This window comes from Manacus candei, unplaced genomic scaffold (genome assembly GCF_025592945.1).
Source record: "Manacus candei isolate 608988 ecotype Guabito, Panama unplaced genomic scaffold, ASM2559294v1 h1tg000049l, whole genome shotgun sequence".
NCBI lineage: Eukaryota > Metazoa > Chordata > Aves > Passeriformes > Pipridae > Manacus > Manacus candei.
In genome coordinates this window covers 17,438,325-17,462,428 of record NW_026138097.1, presented here as the reverse complement: position 1 = coordinate 17,462,428, position 24,104 = coordinate 17,438,325, and the positions used below count along the sequence as shown (strand labels likewise).

The following is a 24,104-nucleotide window of genomic DNA, read 5'->3' as shown; positions in this document are numbered from 1 at the left end:
TTTATGGATTGGACAAAGGTGACTGACTCAGTATACCTTCTTGACAAGTCCAAACCACAAGTTCTTTTCTTCAAAAAGGACTGTGGAAATTTCTAGCCTGTCTTACTGCATCAGAGGTGTTCTTGTAACCCTTTCTATGTTATTTTTAAAATTTATGTTCATTATCAGGGAGGTATAATTCTAAGGGAGAAAAGGCAACCTAGAAATATGTGAGATCTGCCAAGGCAAACATTGATGTAAGGTGACCAACCCAGGGAAATTAAGGTCAAATCTACAAGAAAAGAAAATACAGTTAAGGAGGAGAAGGAGTATTTAAGCTCCTTTCAGTGACAGCAAAGCCCAGAGTGCACTTGTAATGAATGTGTGTGTACATTAACGTGTAGTGCACTGTGTACATTAATATACACAGGTGGGTATACCTTTTCCCTTTCCTCCCCCAAAGCTGCTATTGATGGTTAACCTGAGAGTAATATGGCCTTACCCAGCTGAGAAACAGCAGTTATAATTGCACAACCTCCAAGATATGCAGAAATGCAAATTTTTGTCTGTTTTTCTCTTTTCTTCTTTTGAGACACTGAGGGATTTTATAAGTATTTTTTTTCTGGGAAAGCTACATGTTGCAGACTTAACTTGCAAAGACTTCCAAAATGCAGTTCTTGGAAAAATATGCAGTGAGCATGCATGCACATAATTCTGACACCTTCAACATACTTCCTCTAAGAACAGGGCAGAGTTTTTCTCTATTTAGAAACTTTCCACAAAGTCCCATATTACCTTAAAATAAAAGGAATTGAGAGAATGAAGTAAAATATTTGAAATCAGCAACCTGCATAGGGTGCTGGTCCACCAATGAAACATGGCTTTTTGGCACAAAAATAAAAGTTAAATATCCCTTTCTAATTTTTTTACTGTCAGGTTTAACACTGTCATGGATCAGTGTTACTTAGCCAAAGCATCCAGTGCTGTACAGGAGCCAGACTGCCATAGAAGATGACAACACCCAACAGAAGTCATGTCAGGCTTGGCAAAAAATCATCACGACCATAACAGGAGAGATACACAAACACCAGAAGCATAGTTATTAACACAATTATAAAATCAGCAACATGAGCATTTTTGAAATATAAATACACATTTACAGGAAACAAATTGTTTGCAAGCCACACTGTGGCACTCACCCTGACTCAAGAGTTTTGGGATAAATACCAGTTATTAAAACAAAACAAAACAAAAACCCTGCATACACACAGGAAAAAAAAAGGTAAAAGGATGGGAGGAAGGGAAGAAATTCAAATTGTAACAAAAATCTCATCCCCTGTATCCGTAAAATTAAATAAAAACTCACTTGCTTTCAGAGAAAGAAGGGAAGTAAGGGAAGAGGGAGAACTGGAACTCAGACTTTCAAAGGGCCCATTTGTAAATCCATTGCCCAGCTCTAACACTGCTTTGCCAATGCCTGTGGAATAACAACCCATCAAGCAAACAACCTAAAAACACTGTGCACTTCAAGTAGCTTCGATGTCTTGGTTCTGATCTCTCCATTCAGTGTTCAATAAATAATGGGGGCCACAAACCTGCACATTCATAATTGTCTCAACTGAAATGGAAACTGGGTGCAGGCCTGGCTGAAAAATCCCATTTTTTGAGATGGTCTGAAAATGAGTTTTATTCCCTGTTTACTGCAGATGTGTTTGGCTCACACGAGCAGAACTGAGTCTCCTACAAGGACTGAGCTATGCAGCTGCTCAGTGGCAAAAAGGCACCTCCTGCTCACACTTCATTAGCTGCCCACTCCTAATATTTATACTAGAAACTATATAGAAACTACAGGAAGTCACCTTGCTACTCACAAGCTACTCACTTTTGTTAAACTGCACTTGGCGTAACTCACTAGAGCAAAGTACACATTCAAACATGTATAATGAGAAATTTGTGCCCTGGCTGAGGGCAGAATAATAATACTGGACAGCAGCAATGAACTAGTTAAGCACAGGAGCTGGGGCACGTGGAAAACAAGACTCACGTTTAAAAGCTCTGCTGAGAACAAAGTGTGAAAATAGCTGTTCCTGTGGCATGCTTTGTGTCTCCAGGGGTATCTACAGAAACACTGCACAGTGCAACATCATCTTCCTCATGCTGTCTAATATTTTCTAAAGATCATCACCATTTTCCCTCTCTCAATACAGTCTTCTTGAGGAGAAGGAAGGACTCTCATAATGTGCTGGCAAAGCCATAACTCTTCATCAGGTTATGAGCACATGTTTGCCCTCTAGTTCCCTCAGTTGACTGCAAGGTGGGACAGGACTACAGGAATCAGATCAGAATGCCACTTTCCAGAACTCACAACAGTTACATGTAACATTGGAGGGAACTAGACACAGAGTTGGGAAGAGTAATACGGCACCATGGCCACAGGACAATTTTTGCATGTGATTTGGGTAAAAATTACCCTTGAAAAGTACTAAGTGGTCAAAACGAAGACAAAGCAGCAGTGCATTTTTCATTTGGAAACTGCTATTTTCCTTTAGGGGTAGGGGAAAGCCTCCTCTAAAACTTATAAGGTTTTCCTAGATCACAAGGGATTATACGTTAGGCATGTTTTCTGTCTCATCACTGCTATAGCACATGTATCTAAGACATTGCTATGGAAAACAGGTGGGAGAAAGGAAGTAATTACACTACTAATTCAAGTGTCATATAGCTGGTTGCATTGAATTTTAAAGCCTTTTCACAGAAAGACAGGAAGAGGACTGAAACATTAATAAAATCCCATTTACACTCAAGATGAACTGAAACGTATTATAAACAAGGTGCATCCATCACTTTCAAAGCTATCCACAGACACATTTACTTTATTTTAGCGGAGGCTACAACTAATTAGTTGAGTCCCCAAGATCCCTTAGGAAACACCAGCCACACATTCCCAGTATATAAACTAACAAGTGCTGGGAGAGGAAGGAAAAGGTAAAAAGAAAAGACTCAAAACTCACTGTGCCTGAGCATCTAACTTTGCCTTCATGATGAGGGACTCCCACTGCAAGAACAGTTCAGCCTTCAGCAATGACTAAAGTGGACATGAGATTTGGCCATGAGATACTTAGGCATGACTGATCATATTTTCAGATTGATGGGCATTTTGGTTTGTTTGGCTTTTTTTTTTTTATTGCCCAAATGTCAGAATTACCCTCTTAGCAGAGGTAGTGTCAAACCAGAAATTCAGTGTGTTATCTGTGGGAATTTCAATGGGGCATTTCCCCCCTTGAACTGTTTTTAAATATTTTTCCCCTGAGAATCATCATCTGCTGCTTACATCAGCTTCCTCTGACAGAGCACTCCTGAGAGTCTTGAGCACTGGCAGTCTGAAAAACAGGTAAGTTTTACAGCTGATCAAGCCCTAAATCAGTGTGCTATAGAAAAGAAGGTATTTCAAAATAATAAAAAAATTGGATTCACCACATACCCTGTTGCAAAGATAAGCTGGCAACAATAAGTAAAACAGCCACATCCAACATTCTCTTGAGAGACTATCAAGAGATTCTTGTGAAGATTCTTGAACTCACCTGGAAAAACTCGGTGAAGAGAGGGGAAGTTTCAAGAAGTCCGTGTGCAGGAGAAAAAAGTAATCTAAATACCAAAATGAGTTAGTCTTGTACTCTTATTATACCTGCAGGGATACAAACAGTGAGAAGAAGCCTTCTGGACATTATTATTGATTTCAAGAAATACAAACGCAGATCAGGTATTAACATTTAATTTTATTTATAAAAAAATTGTAGAACGTATTAAATACAAACATTTGGAAAAAGCAATCAAGGCTTCACTAAGATGCCCATGAAGAGGAAGACAGAATCAAGAAGTTTATCAGATTTAGAGTTTTTAAACTAGTGGAAGTAATTGCTATAATTTTTCACTGACATCTCTACAAGTGGTGGCCAGTAGTAGCAAACAATGTTATTATTGTCCTTTTTAAAAAACAGAGATATGATTTGCCATATCTTCCCACTCAACCACAAAATGTAAGGAAGCAACTTTTTCCAGGTTAAAAAAACAGAGTAATAAATACTAATAATGCATTTACCCATTACCTACATTCTATAACACTAGACATCTGCTTATAATCACACATGGATATCAAGTTTAACCCCCCGCAAAAAAAAAAATAAAATCAATTATACATTTTAAATCTGGATATCCAGTAAGGTGTTATAAACTTTATACATTTTCCAGTGAACATCAAAATGAGGACAGTGTTTTGAAGTACAGAAACAAAATAACTGAATGCATCATCTACACTACAAAGGCCAACTACTGAGAGGTGGATTGGGTCTAGTCATGTTCCAGATAGCTGGAAAGTCCTACAAATTGCCACTGAAAGGCTTGTTGGAAGACAAATCATGTCATGTTCTCAGTCTGTGTTAGCTCCTCTCCCTCTCTAAAAGGTGAGAACTGTAGTCACTCTCTCTTCCTGCACCTGTGGTAATTAGGGAGTAAACTATCATTGTGCTCTCTACATGGACAAACCACATTCAAGTTTTCTTGGACTGCTGTTGCTCTTATACTGCTCCTACATGCAGCACCCAGTTCATAAAGACCACTTAACAAGATGCTGAAGCAAAAGACTACAGAAAATACCTCTTCCATCTTTTAAGAAGAGAGAAGCATTTTCACTTGCTGACAATATGGCATTCCCTCTGTCTTCAACTTTACCCTGTATCTGCTTTCGAGCTGCAGCATAATGCACGTTGATGTGGCTATGTGGCCCTAAAGCCAAATTCAGTTCTAAAAAAATCCTATTTGTGAGACTGACTCTTTGGGGATAACCAAACTATTTAAATAAAAAAAAAACAGTATAGATTAAATCTCGGACACACGAACATTAATAGATATCTCCCATTCTGCCTTATATTTGCCAGAACAGCAAAAACAACTGCCAACTTACCAGCACTCAGAGGATTACTACTGCAAAGACTAGAGTGCCAGGAGTGTTATGGGATACAGTGTCAGCAGCCAGCTAAAGGATGGACTGGCTGTGAGACCACAGGCAGAATACTTCTGACAAAGCTGCCCTTTGGGGATGGACTGAAGTTGCCCTACATATCCTATTGTGAGTAGAGGGTTGAACAAATGGACCCGCATCCTGATCATGTGTCAGACCCTGTTACCGAGGAAAACATTTTCCAATTACCACATCTGCTCTCAGAGCATGGAAGGGACTGCCAACGTGGACACTGTTGGGCTGGAATTCTTAGCCAATTATTTGCAGATCAACATATTCAAGGGCAGCTAAATACCTCTCTTACCAGACAAACACAGAGCAGCAATTGCTAGATGTACCAAATATACAGTATATCCATATATTTGGCAGTGGTTCATTTAGCTGCAAGCTTGAAAACAAGGTCAATTCCAGCACTTTTCCCAATTCCAACTTCCCTTACTGCAACACAGATATGATTATCCTGCTCTCATCATGCTGAGTACACTTAAAGCAGTTAGTGCAATGAGAACCCTGAGGCAGGCTTGAACTCAGATGAAATGGTCAGGCCAGTTTCGCCCCATTCCCTTTTTTCCTTTTAAGCAATTATTGATATGCACGACCCGTATTTCACAAGCCATAACATATTTTTTTAAGATACTTAACAACAGATATTTAACAGCCAGAGCTTACTTGACCCAAAAGCCTTGCTCTCCTCCAAAGAATTCACTGCCACCCAAAGCAAGCAGAAAATCACATGTAGAGGAATCTTGTGAAGAATGGGAGGTCAGGGTACTGAAGAAACTGAAAGAGATGACAGTCTATCTAGTATGCTTACTGCTTCTCACCCAGTGCTCAGCTTTTAGCATGATATATACACTACATCTGAACAAATGAGGGGGTTGGTTTTGGTTTTCTATCTTGGCTGTTTGGGAGGTATTTTTTATTTTCTGGAATCTTCAAGAAGAGTGAGCCTTCCATCCTCCAAGTCAAAGACAAGAAATCATTATCTTGGCATCAGTGTCACCCCCCATTACACCATCAGAAATCAATATGCTGCACAGCATTCCTACTGACATGTTTGAAGTCACACTCTTACAATCCACTTGAGTCAGGTAATGGCTCCATTCCAGAAACACACAATGTTACCAAGAGCAGAGTATGGCCCCTAGTTTTAACCTAGTTTAAAATATATTTTACAAATGCGTTCCTACCAATTTGATCACAGCAAAATACCTAGTGGTGTTTAAATGGCAAGAAAGTTGAATTCCAACAACTTAATCTTTAAACCAGTGAGAAATATGGGCAATTTTAAAAGAAAACAATAAACTTCTCAAATACGGACATTTGTGAAATATACATGCGCACACACACTCACACTCACGCACCCACTTACTTCACTCCGTGTCAGATTAAGATTACACAAGGCAATTATCAAGGTTGCATTTACAACCACAATGACAAGAACAGCGTTTTTGAGGTAGCTGAAGTCAAAGAGCAAACCACAGCACAAGCAAAGAAACAGGTGCTCGCACTCACACTGAGCCCACTCTGGAGACACGTTATCATGTGCGCAGGGGTGTGTGTTGAAGAGGCACGTGCTCCATGGGGAATGAAGTTCAGTGGCACTGGAGACCTGGTAAGCTGTTCTCCAGGGAAGCTTATGTTGGGAGACCAGATGCACAGTCAAGGGACCATGGCTTAAATCACTGCACATCGGCTGAGCTGTGGTAACAGGCTCGGTGCTCTTGGTCTGTGGCAGTTCTACCGACAGCCCTGTCTCACGTGCACTGAAGCAAGTATGACTGTGGCAGTTGAAGGTGTTATTACTCAGAGCTGTCTGTCCCACTTCTCTCCTAGATGCTACTGCTTGTAGAAAGGTACGTGCACTCACATTTCACCCGCTCCAGCTTGCAGCCTAGCATTCAAGTTCAAACCCACCTCCACAGTATTACTTGCCAATGGACTGTGAACAGGAGCAGCAGACACACAGACTTAAGTTCCCTTTTTCAGGTGCAATAACATCTTTCCCACACTAATAGTGCAGAGATAACAAACTGCCACAGCTTGAATCACCGGACTTCATTTCTTCAAGCCCTTTGCTAGCCTACAACAAGAGGAGTTGAGCTAACCTCACACCAAATGCCAGGCAACATGAGCATAAGGGGATAACAGCTGTGGCTGGCGGACAAGCTGCCTCAGCCACAGTAACTGGATCCTGTCTCTGGGCATAAACAGAGCTTGATCCTGCCTGAATTATAAAACTGTGTGAAACACACTCATACACACACACACATAATGTTATCAAGAAGCTTTCTATAAATCAACTGTTTGCATGGTTTACTGCTGAAAGTCTTGAAGATGGGATGGAAAACACAGCAAGATGTTTTGCAAAGGTAGCAAGAAGAAAATCGACCTCCTACGATTAGGTCTCTGTTGTGTAGTTGCTGTATGAGAGAGATGGCACAGATGAGAAGTTGTTATTCCACTGTCTTCCTCCGGTAGTCTGATGCAACTCTGCCTGCTCTTTATATTTGCTCAGAAGATTTTTGGCTTCTTGCAGATCCTGAGAAGAGTTTTCCCCGTATTCTTCTTTCAGCCACTGCCTGAACTGCAGAAATTGAACATACATACACAGTATGATGAAACAATAACACAAGATTGACGGAGAAGTAATACTTCTTCCTGTCCTAGAGAATTTCCAGAGTCTTTAAGATTATAAGCAGAAAACCACTCCAAATATTGCATGCCCTTCAATAGCAGCACAGAATACATAGGCACAGGGAAACATATTTGAAATCACTGAGATTCCTTACATCTCCTAAAATGACACATTTGTGGAACAGCATGGCTGACTGGAGTAATATAGAATAAGGAACACCTTCTGGGCAGGTGTTTAAGTCCAGGAAATCCTGGACTTAAAATCTCCCTGTTCCTGCTGCATACATAAACAATAAGATGAATTTGTGTGGAAGCTAATATGATCAGCCAACTTGCCCAAGTCACAACAGGCTGCAAGAAGCTTGAAGATCAGAAATTAACTACTCTTACAGATGCTGAGCTCACAAACACCAGCAGTAAAAAATGTACTGCAGATATCCCAGAAGATATCCTCTAGGAAGAAAAAGTTCAAGAGCTTTACAAGCTATAGCATAGGACTGTATATGTTACTGACATGAATGACTGAACATGGTAACAGAAGTATCAGGTCCAGCTGAAGGACAACCCAGCCCTGTATCCTGGTATGAGAGCAGCCAGATGTAAATGCCAAGGCAAGAATCAAGCAAAGGTCCCAGTAGTGCTGGGACCTTTTCCCTAGCCATTTCCTCAGCTCACAGTAATTTTCAGCTCAGGTGCTTTCAGAGTCTGAGGCAGTATCTTTGTGTTTGATAACAACAAATTAATTTTTCTGTCATGAGATCACATTCTTAAACCCACAATTTTTTCCCACAAGATATCTGCATGTCAACAAGCTCCATAAGTGCATATTGTATAACACTCTCCCCCTCCTTTTCCTTGATTTGGACCTGCCAACTGATAATCCCATCTCAAAGGAAGGAGTGGAAGTTTCACATGTTCACTTTCTCTGTCCACTCAGTTTTATAGACCTTAATCACATTTACATCCTTCTCTGTCACATCTTTGCCAGTTGGAGAATTTGAGTCCAACGGAGGACAATTCCAGTTGAGGAACTGTCCAACCCCTGACAATTTTGTTGCACTTCTCTGCAGAAGCAGCTAGTAAACACAGTTGTTGTATCCCAGAGGGGGAAATATTAATTTTTCAAACCTTAGCCTTCATAGTTTTGTTCTGTTTGGGGCTCATGAACAGCTTGATCCATAAAGACCATTTGCTAGGACATTGGGAGACAAGACCTCAACATAGTTCCTCCCTCTCATTCGTAAAAGATCGTAAGGTCCTGAGTCAAATCTGAAGCCTCAGGCTACCAAGTGGAGGTTTGGAACAGGTACAAACCATACTGTGACCCTAGTGACTAAACCCCACCCTGTAAGACCAAGATCTAAAGGACACCATTCCAGAGAGTCTACAGGATACCATCACCCTGTAGTGGCACAGCAAAACACCCATGCTGCTGAAATCTGAAAAAAGTTCACACCCTTGGCAGATGGCATTATTCCCCTGAAATCAGGTGTGTAAACAGACACCTGCTAAGGATGTGGTTGCTGTTAAGAGACAGTAAGAAACTCCAGCCCAGCCAGTGAATACAGGTGGATACTTCTTTTTGCAACCTACTGCCTCCCCCTCAGTGAAAAAAGACAGAATGCGCCGTCCATGGTGGATGAAAAAAGAGAGACGTTACTGTCTTTATCAGGCTATTTGCATACAGCCCTAATTGTCATTGCTGTTAGACCAAACCAATTAGAGTAGAAATGACTGTAAGGGAGGAAGGAGACAAGCCTGGAAAGTCCCTCTCTGACTTTTGTCTCTTAAAAATCAGTTATTCTACCATTTATACCAGTTCCAAACGATCCAGGAAACATTCGGTTAAATATTAAAAAAACGCAAATATTTACAGTTGCAAACTGCATCATACAAAACAAATGGTAATTTCTAAACTCTGAGCTTTCTGCAGCAGAATGACAGGGATGGAATAAAAAAACAACATCCTTTGCCTTATGTATTTTGCTTTCCGATTTTGGTTTGCCTATGTTGTTGTTGTTGATTTTTAATAAGCACCATAAGCACAAAAGGTCAGAGAACAGCAACATGCTGAGCAATGGAAAATGAAGGGAGCAGCCAGACTAGGTTGTTAACATAAGTGGAAGTCACCAATCACCCACAGAGAGCAGGTCTTCTGCGTGGGACAGTTCTTTTTTGGAGTAAGAAACTAATTTTTGTCTTATGAAAACCACTTGGCAGTCCTACTCTTCCCTTAATTCTCCTAGTCATACAAAGCCTTCAAAGGCTAATAAGAAAAAAAAGGGTCAGATTTAAGACTGCCCTATACACCAGAAAATTTATTGTCTAAGCAACAGAATGTGAGTGGGACACAACATGTAAGTCATAATGAGAACCTAGTTTAACTCCTGGAATAGCAAAGACTTCTGATTATGATTTCTTTCCTGTTTACTATTCCAAGAATGTGTTGTGGGGAAAATAACTATTTTATGCAACTGGTACTTATAGGTTGGTTTTTCTGCTGTGTTCTGAGCAACTCACTCTTTAGTTTTTACCCCTCTAAAGGCATCAGTCTTGTACTGTGTCTTATCACATATGAAGCAATCACTAAATTGAGAGCACAGTCAGGCAGGAGGTGTTTAGGTGCTGTGCTTCATCCCTTCTCCCATCTAGCATTCCTTGATACTCTCAGTTCTATCTGTACCTCCTCAGTGGAGCAGGCTGGGCTAAGAAGCCACTCCCTCAGAGCAAAAACAGGGTCAGATAAACCACAGAGACCACAAACTAATGAAAAGTAGCCCATGATCTGACTTGGAGCTGTGTTTCACAACTCTTGTTTGTAGTTCATTTACCTGATCAACATCATGTTTTTCAAACTCCTGTAGCTGTCTCTGGAAGCCCATGTTTGGATTGGCACAGGATCTCGCTGCGCGGACAACAGACAGTGCATCTTCCCAACCAAAGTCTGTGATGGTCATGATGTAGGCAACCACCAGTGTTACACTCCTGGAGACACCTGCAAGGCTGCACAAAAAATGAGGTGCAATACACTGAAGCAGTACTATACTTCATCTGTCACAGTTAAAAGCACCATTTCTCAGCATCACAGCAGAGAGCTGTGTTGCTTGCCACAAGGAAGAAATATTAAAATATTTGAGTTATGTAGTTTTGGTGCTGCTTTTTCAAATGTAGCAGAATGAATCTACAACATGATTGAGAAAAGTGGATTCTGAGTGGTAATTCATGAGAGGCTGAAAAGGAAGAAATAAACACGAAGTCTTCACAAAAGCAGGGGACAATGCACACATTTTAAGTTAGATTTGGTTCTTAATAAGGCAGAAATAAGTCACCCACTTTCTTTCTTCTGCTTATATAGATCAGAGCAGTGAAATAATACTGTTCCTTCTCCATCATGAATAAAGGCTTCAATTTCATGGGGCCAAAATGAACTTTAACTGAACCGTTAAAAAGTACATGTGTCTGGTTGCTTGAGTTCCTCTTTCTGCTATCCATTGCAACCGAGCACCTTCAACTCTCAGGACTCCAGTTTCCTCATATGAAATGCTGGGATAGAGTAAGAATTGTTCATTATGCCTGGTTGGACAGCACTGGACAAACTTGGAACTTTTACTACTGTGAGTATAAAAAATGTGTTTGAGTTACATTTACCAGAGTAAAAAGAGTTACAGACTCTTTCACTTAGCATGTCAAAAACATATTATGTTTCTGAAATCTTCACAAATTTAAATATATGTTTTTCAAAATCCCATCAGAATCCAAACTACTTATTCCTATTTCCCATACACCAAGACTGACCAAATGACTCATGCCCTATCATAAGTCAATAGCAAAGTGAGGATTTATGCTCAAGGCCTGTGTATAAGACCAGTGTTCAAATCACAAGATGTCTCTGATTCCAAATATAGACTCAGAGATGTCACTTGGACATACAGCACAAAGACTACAACCAATAGCAGTTAGCAAGAAAAAACCCCAGGGTGGGATTTCCTTTTCTATTCTCTACAGTCCTGGGAGCATATCTCCAATCAGATACTTGCTATTAACAAATGCAACATTTAAATGCTTCAGCAGTTTAAAGACAAAAAAAAAAGAGGAAAAAAATTCAATTTCTCTTCAGAGGAGATTTTTTTAACAATTCTGAAGTTTTCAAAATAGTTGTTAGAGAAACTAATCAAATTATTAGGATTATGGAAATAACATTTAGAAATACAGCAATTAAAATAATGGGAAATAAATAATATGTCTTCAGTCAACACAGTCCTAGTCAAATTAATCCTACAAAAATGTTTGACAAGAGATGGTCAAGAAAAATTTTCTTTCTAGGCAGCTGCCCACTCCAGAGACTCAAAAGTCCTAGCATGAGGTTTTAATAGCATTTGCAAATCTTCTGAGGCTCTTTGAATAAAGGGAGCATTTCACTAACTTATTAAAATTATGAGCATTCAAATCAAGGTAGAGAAACCCTTAAAATTTTTTTGTAGGAAGCATATACATACCAATGAACTAAGCAGCCTTCACCTGTGAGCCGGCACTCATGGATAAATTTGATGCTCTCTCTGAAATGCCTTGCTCTGAAAACAAAAGCAGAAGGGGAATAAAGAAAGTGATCTATTTAGTAAAATCACTACTTAGAAAGAGAGAAATATATCTGAAAGCTCAACAATGTTTCTAGAATTCAGAACTGAATACAGGTCATACAAAGTAAAAGTTAGTGTCTGCCAGTGAAACACAAAACTCACTGGCATAGCTATTCTCCACTCTATCTGAATAAGAAACCAGTATTTTAGGCACTACAGTGTGATAACATTAAGAAACACTTTGTTCTGATGACTGTCAAATCTGTATTTCGGTTTGTGTTTTATTCCTCTTTAAACTAGCGACTTGACCTCACATGTCCACACATATGCCCAGATGTCAGATGGATCTCAGCACAACTACACAAACAGTTCTCATATTGTCTCTCACAAAGAGAGACTACTCGCTGCCCAAATGGACACTTAACTTTGACTTTACCTCCTCCTTCAAACCATGTGCTAGAACACATCCAAATGTTAGGCCTTTCTTCTTTGCAACGTGAAATCTCTCCCTGTTGTCCCTGCTATGAAAAAATGCTCAATTCAAGCCCTGGCTTCTTCAGGTCCTTCCAATTTTCTCCTCTCAGACAGCAGTACTTCTTCTGCCTGCCCTTATTCAGGGTGTTAGCCAATCCCTGCATACAGCCTACCTTTTTTAAAGCAACAGAGGAGACAATGTAGAGAAGATTCAGTTTACAAACCTTAAGGTGTGTAATCTCATTATCCTTTACATGTGCTCCTTCATTTTAAGTGGGACAAGTCTGAAGGACAATAACTGGGCAGCTGTCATCACCTCAGTAAGCATGCAGCACTGCTTCTTTGCATCCCAATCACAAGTTGCTCATCCTGCCATTCCGACTGCAAATCCTTTGACACTGCCTGCAGTTTTATTGTAGGTGCAAGCAGCACCTTAGTTCAACAGAGCTGGATGTCACTGTGGCCTCTTAGTGCTCTTGCAATTCAAGCTCACAAGCAGTAGCAATGTGGACAGAGGAAAGAGGGTCTTAAGGGGCAGTCATTACCAGGCTTATTAGCAAAGGCAAACATGAAAGCATATTGCGCTCAACACCCATGAAACACAACGTCCTGCATTCAAGATGTTTCCCCTCTCTGGGTGAATATTATACCACAAGGGTAAAACAAAAAAACCTCAGCCCAGCACCAGCAGCCACACAAAAATCAGGAATACCCACATAAAAGGAAGCTCCCTTTCCTGCCTAACAGTGCAGCTGCTGCTACTATAAACACTCAAGACCTGGAGGACAACACTGATGCAATAGTGACACTGCCTGTGGAACTTGCAAAGGCAATGATACCTAAAGCTGGGATATCACAAAACAGGGATCCCAAAGCCCAGGACTCCCTCTCTGAGGCAGCCCCTGCATCACTGGATACAACATGGAGAGCATAGCTGGAGAAGACCTGAGCAACTTATTTGGAAAATCTTAAGGCACCATGCAATCCCAAGCTTTAGGATAGCATGGCAACTCAGGGGTTTATGTTTCTCAAGGGACAGATGAAGTATGTGGGATTAGTGAAGACAGACAAAGCCTTACAAATGCATTTGTACTCAGACTGCCACTCCAAAACACTTTCACTGGTTGAGTTTTAACAAATCATGGTGCTCAGGTCTGCCAGAGGAGCACAAGAGGCTTCACATAAACGAACTCAGGGGACAAAGGAGATGTCTGTCTGTGTGTGCAAGAAGCATTGCTATTGCACAAAGAAGGAGCACTTAGCTGAGACTGAAAGAATTCAGTCAAACGCAACTTGGTTAGGTCTGTATTGACAACATCCCAATCTTCTCAGACATCTGTCTTTTCTCTTTCTCTCTAGAAAATCTGGCCATGAGGGCAGCTTCAAGCACCAGTGAATTCGCTTCAGTGGTCTAGCACAAGTTTTGGTTAGACATTTCAGTGCTTTGATTTGAAAAATATCTGTGACTGAGCCTAACACCTTTGCAAGGTATTAAACATAGTGAACTACATCCACTCAGGTTTTTTTGCCCTTTCTTATTGCTGATGCTCGGGCTGCTGAAACGCTGTCAAGTGTGTTTACAGGCATTCATGAAAACAAGAAGACAAACAGTCACATTTAGAATTAGTGCTGTTCTGTAGAACCACAGCCCCTCCTCACCTTGAATCAGAGAAGAGGAGAAATGTACTCCTCCACAACCCTATGGCAAAAGGGACTCTTCTGGAGCCAGCAGACACAGTTGCCTAAACTCATTTTCAAAGTTATGGTAAAACCATATTTACATGAAAACTAAGACTGAGGACCAGTTAGCTGTGTGGCAAATGCCAGACACAAAGGAGAATGTCAAGTCTTACATTAACCACAAAACAGTTGATTACCATCTCTAACAGGAAAGCACTTGACAAATGTGTTGATTTGCAGCCTATTTGTTGGACTTCAGGACAATTTATTACATGATATCTGGTTTCCACATCTCCCAGCTTAACGCATCCTGAACTGCATCATCTTCACAGTGGGAAAACACCACAGGAAGAACCACCAGTACAATGCCCCTACCAGCATGCTGTAAAGGTTACCTAAACTTACACATTAGCATGCTGCATAATCCAAAACTAGATCGAGCACAGAGTTATGATGCCAGAGCTTATTTTCATTTGTTGCTAGTTGGACTTTTACAAGTATTTATGAAGGTTAAAAAGAGAGCATCCAAATCAGATGGGACAAATCATCTCGATGTTTCTTTCCTTTGGTAACCTAAATGCAACAAAAATCCACCAAAATTTCCTTCTCTTAATAGGTCATCTGGCTTTTGTATTATCACCACTAATTGCCTGACTGTTGGAGGTTAATTCCTTAGAAAAGCGAAGCTGAAGACAATTAACTGGAACAGGGCAGGAAGGGAAGATTTAATTTCTACAGAATTTACTTTTTAGCGACAAGTTCTACAGGAGATGACATTTCTGGAGCAGCCACTGGCCCAGGGTAAAATTTTCACAGACTGGGAAAACACTGATTTATAACATCTAGGAAACACCTTGAGTCTCAAAAACAACTACTTGCTTCCTGTGCTTGGTAGGGGCAGAACAAGGGAGTAGAATCAAGCTTTTGAGAGCTTCAGTGGACATTCACATGCTAACAGGGGAATCCCTGCTGTATTTCCCTGGCAATTCATCCTTCTGAGGAAGAAAACTCCACTAAACAAGCTTACTAGGAGTAAATGCGCATTATACACATAAAAACCCAGAAGTTTTCTTCACAAAAACTATGCTGAAGTGCATTAAGAGCTCACAGTCCCACAATTCAGTGGATAAAGGCTTCCAGCTGGACCTCATCAACCTGCTAGCAAAGTATTAGTAAAGCTTCTGACAAGCTTGCTGTTGGGAAACAGCAGTGTGTATCTGGTCAGTTATGCCTGTCAACCACTGCTAAGAGAACACATGGACCTGCAATACAGGATGCTGCTTCAGTTGTTTGGGTTTTTTCCTGACACCAGCAGAATCCCTTTTTCCGAAAGAAAAGGGTAGATACGCAAAAGATGTTGCAGAGGGAGCAATTCCCTTTCCTGTTCCCCAGCTATCCCTCCCTGCACAGTGGGCACAGGCAATATGGTTAACCCCTCCTAGATAAGACTGTGCCCAGTCCTCACAGGCTGAACAAAGGCAGCTTCCTCTTGCTTTCAGAAGACTGTATGTGCAAAGCAAGCAACGTTGCTATTTGCGAGCATCATGATTTGATTTGACTTGAAGACCTGGACTGTATAAAGCAACAAAAAAAAGAAAAAATAGGTTACTCATCAAGTTTTATTTTAAGTGATAGAATGTATCAGTATTAGAAGTAATGACGTTTGCTTGCAACCACCTGATACCAAAGCAAGTATTTTAGATGCCTGCAGCGTAACAGAAACAATACTCATGCAAATATTCTATCTTCTTACTGAAGCTTTAAGAGCCTTGGTACTGCGCCAGACAGCTCAAACACAGGAGGTTTTTCAATGTAACTCCTTGATATTTAATAGTGAGAGAGGAGCTGAATTGTACACTGATTAACATTCATAATAAATGCCATCCTTTCTCCTTCTATTCCCAATCAATCCACATCTCTAACAAAGGAAGCAGATTGGCAAAACGTTTTCAGAAATGTCACAGACCTCAAAATGCCAACATGTGAATGTTTCCCTCTAATTTCATATTTGTTTTCCTTCTCATAAGGATTTTTTTTTACGATTACTTATTTTTATTAATTCTGAATATTAAGGCCATGGAGCTGTCCATGACAAAGGCAGTTAGCTATCTGCCTTCTCACTACAGACCTGTCTTGAAATTTAAGGGTTTGGGTGTTTTTATTGGGGGTAAGGGTGTGGTGCCTTTTTTTTTTCCCCCTTACCCTAAAATCATGACAGAAATGCAGAATGAAAAGGCAAATCATCACACATCAAGTGCCACACTGGAATCTTTCTAGCTTATGAGAAACATGTACTCTAAAAATATCCCCCGAAAGCATGAGCCGGAATACTGCTGTGATATGAGAGAAAAGCAGTGCTGCATTTCCTTCCGTACCTACCAGGTCTCTTTCAACTACTTGTTTCTCTACAAAACTTGGTAGCAGGATGTGGCTGAAACCCCCCTCACCTCTCCCCCAAAATAAACAGTGAGCTCTAGAAGAAAGAGCTGGTCACCATTCAAGTTCTCTTGTTTTGGTTTCTCCTTGGAATCAAGACTTGCTATGCTCAATTAAAACCAAGGGAAAGAAATGAGCATTATGTGAACGTTAGCAGGGATGAGAAAGAGCAAGGTTGGGACGCCCTAGTTGCAGTACATGCATCCTCAAGGTAAGAATCACTGCAGGGCAGAAACTCCCTGCCATGCCAGCTTAACTACTAAGGGCAGCAGGGACTTCTGAGGCAGGTTCAAGAAGTCCAGAGCAGATAGTTGCAGGGGTAGTTTGCATACTGGGACTTTGTTTTGGAGGCTCACTGTGAGGAATTTATTTCAGCCCTTGAAGCACCAGGCTTCACACCTCTTTCAAATATTTTATTTTTGTTAATGGCTGGAGATAGCACTAACAAAAACGAGGAGCCAAGCAAAAAGACTTACAAAAACAGTGGCTAGAATAAACTGGCACTGAATTAGGAGCAGATTCACTAGGGAATTCCTGAAGTTTAAGGGCACAAATGAAAAGTGTTTACAAACTGAGACTCCTACAAACCTTACACACAAAAAGGAGGCTGAAATAAAGTGTTACTGTGTTATCTTAAGTGATGGAAAACCACATTTGTGTAATCAAATCTTTTGGCAAATTGTAAAACAGGCATCACAGTACTAGGGGATTTCTGGGGGTTTGTGATTTATTTTTAAAGAAAACTTACAAGTTCTGCGAGGGTGAGTCAGCAGCAGGAATGCACAGATACTTCATTCCCTGTAAGAAGTAGCAAAAAGGCATGAGAAGAAAAGATTCAGGTTAAACACATTTATCTACTCAGGGGCAAGTCCTGCTCTAGACTGATGCAATATTAATGACTTTTAAGCAGCAACACTATCATTTACACATGCATAGATTGTCTCTATACAGTCAGATTTTAAACCACTTCTTTTCACATCACCTTTGTTGCTAAGACACCAGCACATAGTGCTTAGTCATTCTTCTCCCAAGACCAAATAGTGAGCTTTTTAAAACAGAACCATCTTTATTAAAAAGGTCTAAACCTCCTTCTGAAAATATAATTGCTCTAACATTTCTAGTAAAACTAAGTTACATGTTCTCCTGCCCTCCCCTTTCTCTGAACAGATGCTTCTTTTGATCCCATGCAATAATTTTTCTTTAAAGATGATAAACCAAACAAAATGCATTTCAAAGAAGAAACATGTTTGTGGTATGGATTTTGTCTTTTTTTTGGGGGGGGTGGGGGAAATCTTCAAGAAGGACAACCATAAAACTCATACTTTTCTTCCACAATGTTAGCCTGTCTTTCTTAGTCAGCTATCATAAGTTACGAGATCAATTAGGGAAGTTAGATAACCATTTCTGATGCATTAAAAAATGTTACTGGGTATATTTAAAACAACACTATACTCCTACTGCTTTGCATTGTCAACGTTCATTTTAACTGTCATTTTATTTTCAAAGCTTGCTTTGCTCCTATGACTGTTAAGAAACAGAACACTTCTGAAAGCATATTTAGCTGACTTCTCAAATAGGACTTCCAAGAATACAACTTGCAGCTCAGTCACAAAAAAACTAAACCATTCACTGGAACTCTTTAGAATTATCTCAGATGCAGAGTTACAGATTCTCAGATGCACTTGTAAAGATAAGAATTCAACCAAAGGGGTGACTATAAATCGCACCTTACCTTATCTTTTCGTAACAATGCACACACCCCTGTAATAACCCCACATGTTCAACACCACACATGTAACGTCACACATTTATCTACAAGAGATCCTTTGCCAACAAGGTGTAACACAACATTTCATCTGCCAGCTTGGAGGAGGGGAGGAATTTTCACTGCTTGAGTGTGATGGCTACCTGAGGCAGCACCGCCTCCAACACCTTTGCTTTGCTGGCTCAGAAAGCCCTCTTTATTTCCCCTACACACACTTGGCTTCTTCACTTGCTATCTCACACCAAAGAGCAATCCCTTTTATAACAGATCCTGACTCCTGCACCATGACACATCACCATGTTAATCCTCTGCAAGATGCATGAACTTCATCACTATGTCAGAAAGGTTGTGGTGATACCTCTACCCCATCTCTTCATCACCGCTTACACATGGCACCAATTATTTTCTCAACCCAGTAGAACCCCTGCAAGACAGTATCTTCTTCATAGCCACGCAGATTTAAGAGCCTCCGCTGTCCCCAACATGCTTTACCAGTCTTCCTCACAGTCCACCCCCAGCATGCCACAGCCAGAGGAGAATTGCCTCTGTCTGTGGCCTTCTGGTTTGGGGAAGGCAGAGTCAGAGTGGGGAAGGCTCTGCAGACAATGCTTAGCATGAGACGAAGAAGCAGCAGCACCTGAGGAGGGAGAAGGCACCATTAGGACAGCATCAAGCCAGGGACAGCACATGTGGCATTCTGCATGAGAGCTGCATGGCAAAATGCAGCCAAGGGGAGAGAATAAGAATGAAGTCAGTTTGGAAGCCAAAGCAGCCTGTGGCCAGAAGCAACACCATCAGCAAGCAACAGTCCCTCTTGCCTTGTATGAGGAAAAGGGATGCCCGTTGTAGGAAACCAGGATGGCTCCACAGCCACAGGTTGATGCACAACAGCTTGCACAGACATATTCATTTAGAAAGACAATGTAGCAGTAATACATATATTGATACGCTGCTGAGCCAAGGATGAGAATTATATTGTGACAGATTAATTACGATAATAAGCACTTTGTATGACACATCTGAGAGGTTTACCTCGGACACTAATATCACTTCAAGTGAGTCACCCCAGTAAAATGAGGGCCTGTGACCCGAAAGTAAATTTACATGCTATTCTTTCTGCAACTCCATGCCATTGAAAAATTGAAAATTGAGGGTAGGAGATAGGCTAACTCTGGAGCACAGTATGCCAGAAGGTTCGCTCCTCCAGCAAGTTGTTCTGCAGATTTCAGAAGCTATGGCACATGCTGAGTGCTTTTCACAGGCTGAGTGTAGAGGGACTTTCAGATAATGTTCACTTTAAAAGCAGAAGTAGCACCAGGACAAGTTTAAGACCCACAGTGTTCTTTTTTTGTCATGGCTGGCTAGTTCCAACTACTGAAAGCAATCACGAAACTAGCCTGTGAGAGACCACACATGGTACTGAATGGCTCATCCAAAGCCTGATCCTGGGCATCTTCAGCACTTACAATTTCCAGTGAAGCCCACAGCGCACTTTTCGCTACTGTGCTCACAAGTGCTCAGCATCAGCCTGTTAACCTTACTAATAAAGCTTCTGAGGCAGGAGATGGTTAAAGTTACTGGAATTTGGTATTTTGACCGATGCATGTCACCTGTGTTTTTGGAAGGCTGTGGTGATGGACTCCTCCCTGCGAGGAAATAATCACACACTCAACTCAGAAATAGTTAGAGGTGGGATTTCAAAAGTACTGTGCAGTGACCTAACCCAGCTCCCACAAAAATCAACAGTGAAACTCTCAGTGACTTCGAACCAAACATAGTTTGGCCAGAGTTGCTAACTCCTGAGGATCCCACCCTACCATCGAGTTTTGCTTCTCTAGGTTGAAATAATAAATTATAATAATAGGATCAAATATCATTCATCATAATTGGATACCTGAAATACAACACCACCACAAGATTGTATGGGCCAGGTATTCATAAATGAGACTCATAATTTTTCATGTAGATAGATATTCCTGCGTTGATTGCTGGAATTAGTTTTTTCTCACACACTCTGTATAGACTTTCTTTTTTAAACGTATTAGCAATAGAAAGATACTTCATTACTGAACTCTGCTGTCTGTGGCTCTGTTTGAAAAAAAACTACCCCAGGATCAAAATATTTTTATATTTGTGCCCCAAGACACTGCTGTCTTTCCTGTGCACATACCCTACAGATAAATTCGAAGAATTGTCCCAAGGGGACCTTTTGAAGCAGAACAATTAAAATCAAGCAAGCAAATAGCTACCTACAACATTTTAGATGTGGTACTAGCATGCAAGAAAGAGACATCACTGCTTTATTACCTACCAGTTTGCCATTCTGAAACTGCAAAGCATAAAAATGTTAGGTGGCAACAATCACTGAAACAGCAGCTAAGAGTAAGCTAAATCAAAAGACTTGAAGAATCAGGCAGACCAGCTCCTAGTGAAAATTTCAAAAGGTTCCAAATTAGTAGCTAGTCAGCAGTTTCATTAAATAAACCTGAATCTGGCTGCAGATGCAATATGCCAAGGTGAACCAAATCTGCATACTGAAGATGGAAAAACAAATATAAATTTTATGTCAACTATATGGAAGTCTTTATTTATTTTTTTTTAAATTAACTATACTTCATTCCCTAGGAATGACAATTTCTAATAATTATATAGTGAAGGAAGGACAGAACGATTCAAAACAAGTATTGTACCACTTCGTCTACACACACTAAATTAGGTGCTACAGAATAGCTACTCATCCCAAAACATGGTATTTATTCAAAGCAAAGTGAAAAACTTGCAAAGTTTAAAAACTGATGAAAAGAGAAATACTATTTTAAATCCTACACGAAGTAATACATCCCCTTTATTTATTGAATACTGCTGATAATATGTGGTTATTCAAACATTTCTTCAGCTGACAGCTATGTCAGTCATGTTGTATCTCCAAACACACTTTTTCCCAGATTACCCAATTAAAACAAAAAAAAATAATCAATCAATCCAACATTTTTAATTACACAGAATCTATTCAGGTTCTCAGGTAATAAAACATTACATACATATAGAATGTGTACAGACTCAAGCTCCTAGGTCAATGAGATGGTGAACAATGACATGCTTTTTTCTGCTTATCTCAATTCACTACTACTTTCCACTTGTTACTTCTAATCATTGCTCACTTTCCTTTCTTCATCAATCACCCTTGCCACCAAACACCCCTACCTTCCAACACACACACACACACACACACAGAGACACTCTTCTCTAAACTTTTTGCTTATTATTCACATGGTGATCCTAACTGATGCCCTCATCAAATAAAAGCAGCACTCCCATTTCTTCCGGTGTATTTATCCTGAGGACATTGTCCTCCCAAAAAATCAGTAAAATAAAATATAATTTACTTTTTTGTTTTCTGTTTCAGCAGAGTAACCACCAAAACTAGATTTCTGTCTCTCTTAGGCCCTGAAACTAAATGCTACAGTTAAACCGATACAGTGAGAGCTAACAAAACTAGAGCAAGTATTGTGATTTCAAGATTGTCAAAGCTGAAACAAGCGAGAGTTAAGTAAAATTTCTAAAATTCACTGTTCTTTGAGAAACAACAACAGAACTTGCACAATTTCATCACAAATTCTGGAATTAGTAAGTCAGTTCTGCTGCAGCAACTATTAAGGTATTAAAACCAGATTTAGGTGCATATATACAAATGCAGAGGTATTACACTAAGTTAAGGTATTCATGGAATTGCAGTCATTTTCAAATTTCTAATTATTTTAGAGGTCGATCTACTAAAGTTAGAAATGGAACAGTTTTCTCACATTTGGAAAAGTCAGCAAAACTAAAGAACAAGACTTTCCCAATATCATTAGCTTTTAAAAAAGATAAATCTTTGTTATTAAATCCAGTATTTCATTCAGTGCTCAGGACTGTAACAGTCTAGTTTAAGGAAAACTCTGTTTCTATTCTACTTACTTATAATCTATTTAAAAAACCTCCAACTTCATTTTAACTGAACTTGTCAAAACTGGCATTTAGGTTTTTTAGTAGAACATACAGAATTTTGCAGTAGCAAAATGACTTACCTTTAAGTGCTAAATGTCAGATAATGGGTCAGTGACTGAAAACAGGATCTCTCAAGAGCACACACTGATTTAATTGCACAATACCAAGAATGATTTCAGCTCCGAACTGGATAAAGTACAGAAAGTACTGTGAGACAAATGCAACACTTATAGGGATGGTTGCTCTTTTGCAATGATCAAAGATATTCTGGAGTCATTAAGAATGATATTCAGTTTGATTACACCCTAAATTATGCTAACATACAGTTTATATGTGAAAGAAAATTGTTGAGCGAATTTTATATAAAACAGAGTACTCTAGCAAAACATTCTGCATGAGAATAAGGACTAAAAATGCTACTCATTATTGCATGTTTAGTGGGTTTTCCAAGTAAATGTTTTTAAAGACATTTTTCAGAACATTGTCTCCTCCACTGCTGTATATACATTTATGAGGTTCTTGTTAGCACTGGAAGCCTGAATCTGGAATTTCAGATGTTAGAAGGTGAGGAGAGGGACAAAGAACCTCAGATTACGAAATTTCTGCTCTCCAAGGGTGGGGGGGGGGAAGGGTCTGTAAAAAAAAAAAAGTTTAAAAAGAGCAGGATTGTATTTTTGGCATTAAACTTCTCTATTTACAGTTATGTAAAGATACCATCAACGACTTCCAAGAAATTTTTTTTTAACATAAACCCCTAAACTTAAATTTGTGAACTGAGATGCAAATAGAAAACCTCCAGCACCTGGTAAGTTCTTTCAGGTTAGTCAAAAACCATGTGTTAATTTGAGTCGTCACATCGACAGATGAGGACAGGAGGACTTATTTTTGTTTAGGGGCATTTCAGCAGAAAGGCTAAAGTGGGAAACAGCCAGCACAAAGCTTCCTCAAGCCAAACCAACAAGAGTTTATAAAGAGTTTTGTCCAGTAATGCACCAAACTGAACCTGCTAAACTGAAAACCGTTCAACCGTTTGTTTGTCCTTTCAGTTACTTTCTGTAGCAATCACCATTAGTGCTGATTTTATTAATGACTCATAGAAAATGCATTTTTGTTTCAGCCAAAAAACAACCACTAATTGACTTTAGTGAACAACACACTTAGGTTTGGTTTTGAAAAATATTGTAAATGAAATTGCAATTACATGAGCAATACGAACAGCAGCAAATGCGATGCTCTTGCAGAATTTATACTTTGGTTAGTGTTATCAGGAATAATACATCACTTTTTACAAGTCAGAGTTTTTTGCAATGTTGGTTCACGGTTTTCTTAGGAAGTAGTCTCAGTGACACTTCTGAAAAGCTTGTTATTATTAAGGTTGGAATGTGCCAATCATAAAGTATCATGTTAAACCCCTCGTTCCCCCTCTCTCCTCTCTAAAATTATAAGAGAGAAATGTTGAAGACTTAAGGATTTTATTTTATTTGCATGGAGAGCTGTACTTATTATTTCTTATTCTAACCCTGAATTGCCATTCTAACCTGGCTCATCTGAA

General features: G+C 39.8%; 1 protein-coding gene across 2 annotated transcripts in view; it reads right to left on the bottom strand.

Annotated features, from left to right (window-relative positions):
• Positions 1-3,735: 3,735 nt before the first annotated feature.
• Positions 3,736-24,104, bottom strand: part of DUSP22 (dual specificity phosphatase 22) — a 43,121-nt gene continuing 22,752 nt past the window's right edge. For both annotated transcript variants that reach the window (XM_051798788.1, XM_051798789.1), the window contains exons 4-7: positions 17,549-17,598; positions 12,130-12,204; positions 10,465-10,636; positions 3,736-7,583 (exon numbers count right to left, since the gene is read on the bottom strand). In XM_051798788.1, coding sequence (XP_051654748.1) covers positions 7,398-7,583; positions 10,465-10,636; positions 12,130-12,204; positions 17,549-17,598 — 483 coding nt within the window. In that variant the 3' untranslated portion in view covers positions 3,736-7,397. The remainder of the gene's footprint in view (positions 7,584-10,464; positions 10,637-12,129; positions 12,205-17,548; positions 17,599-24,104) is intronic.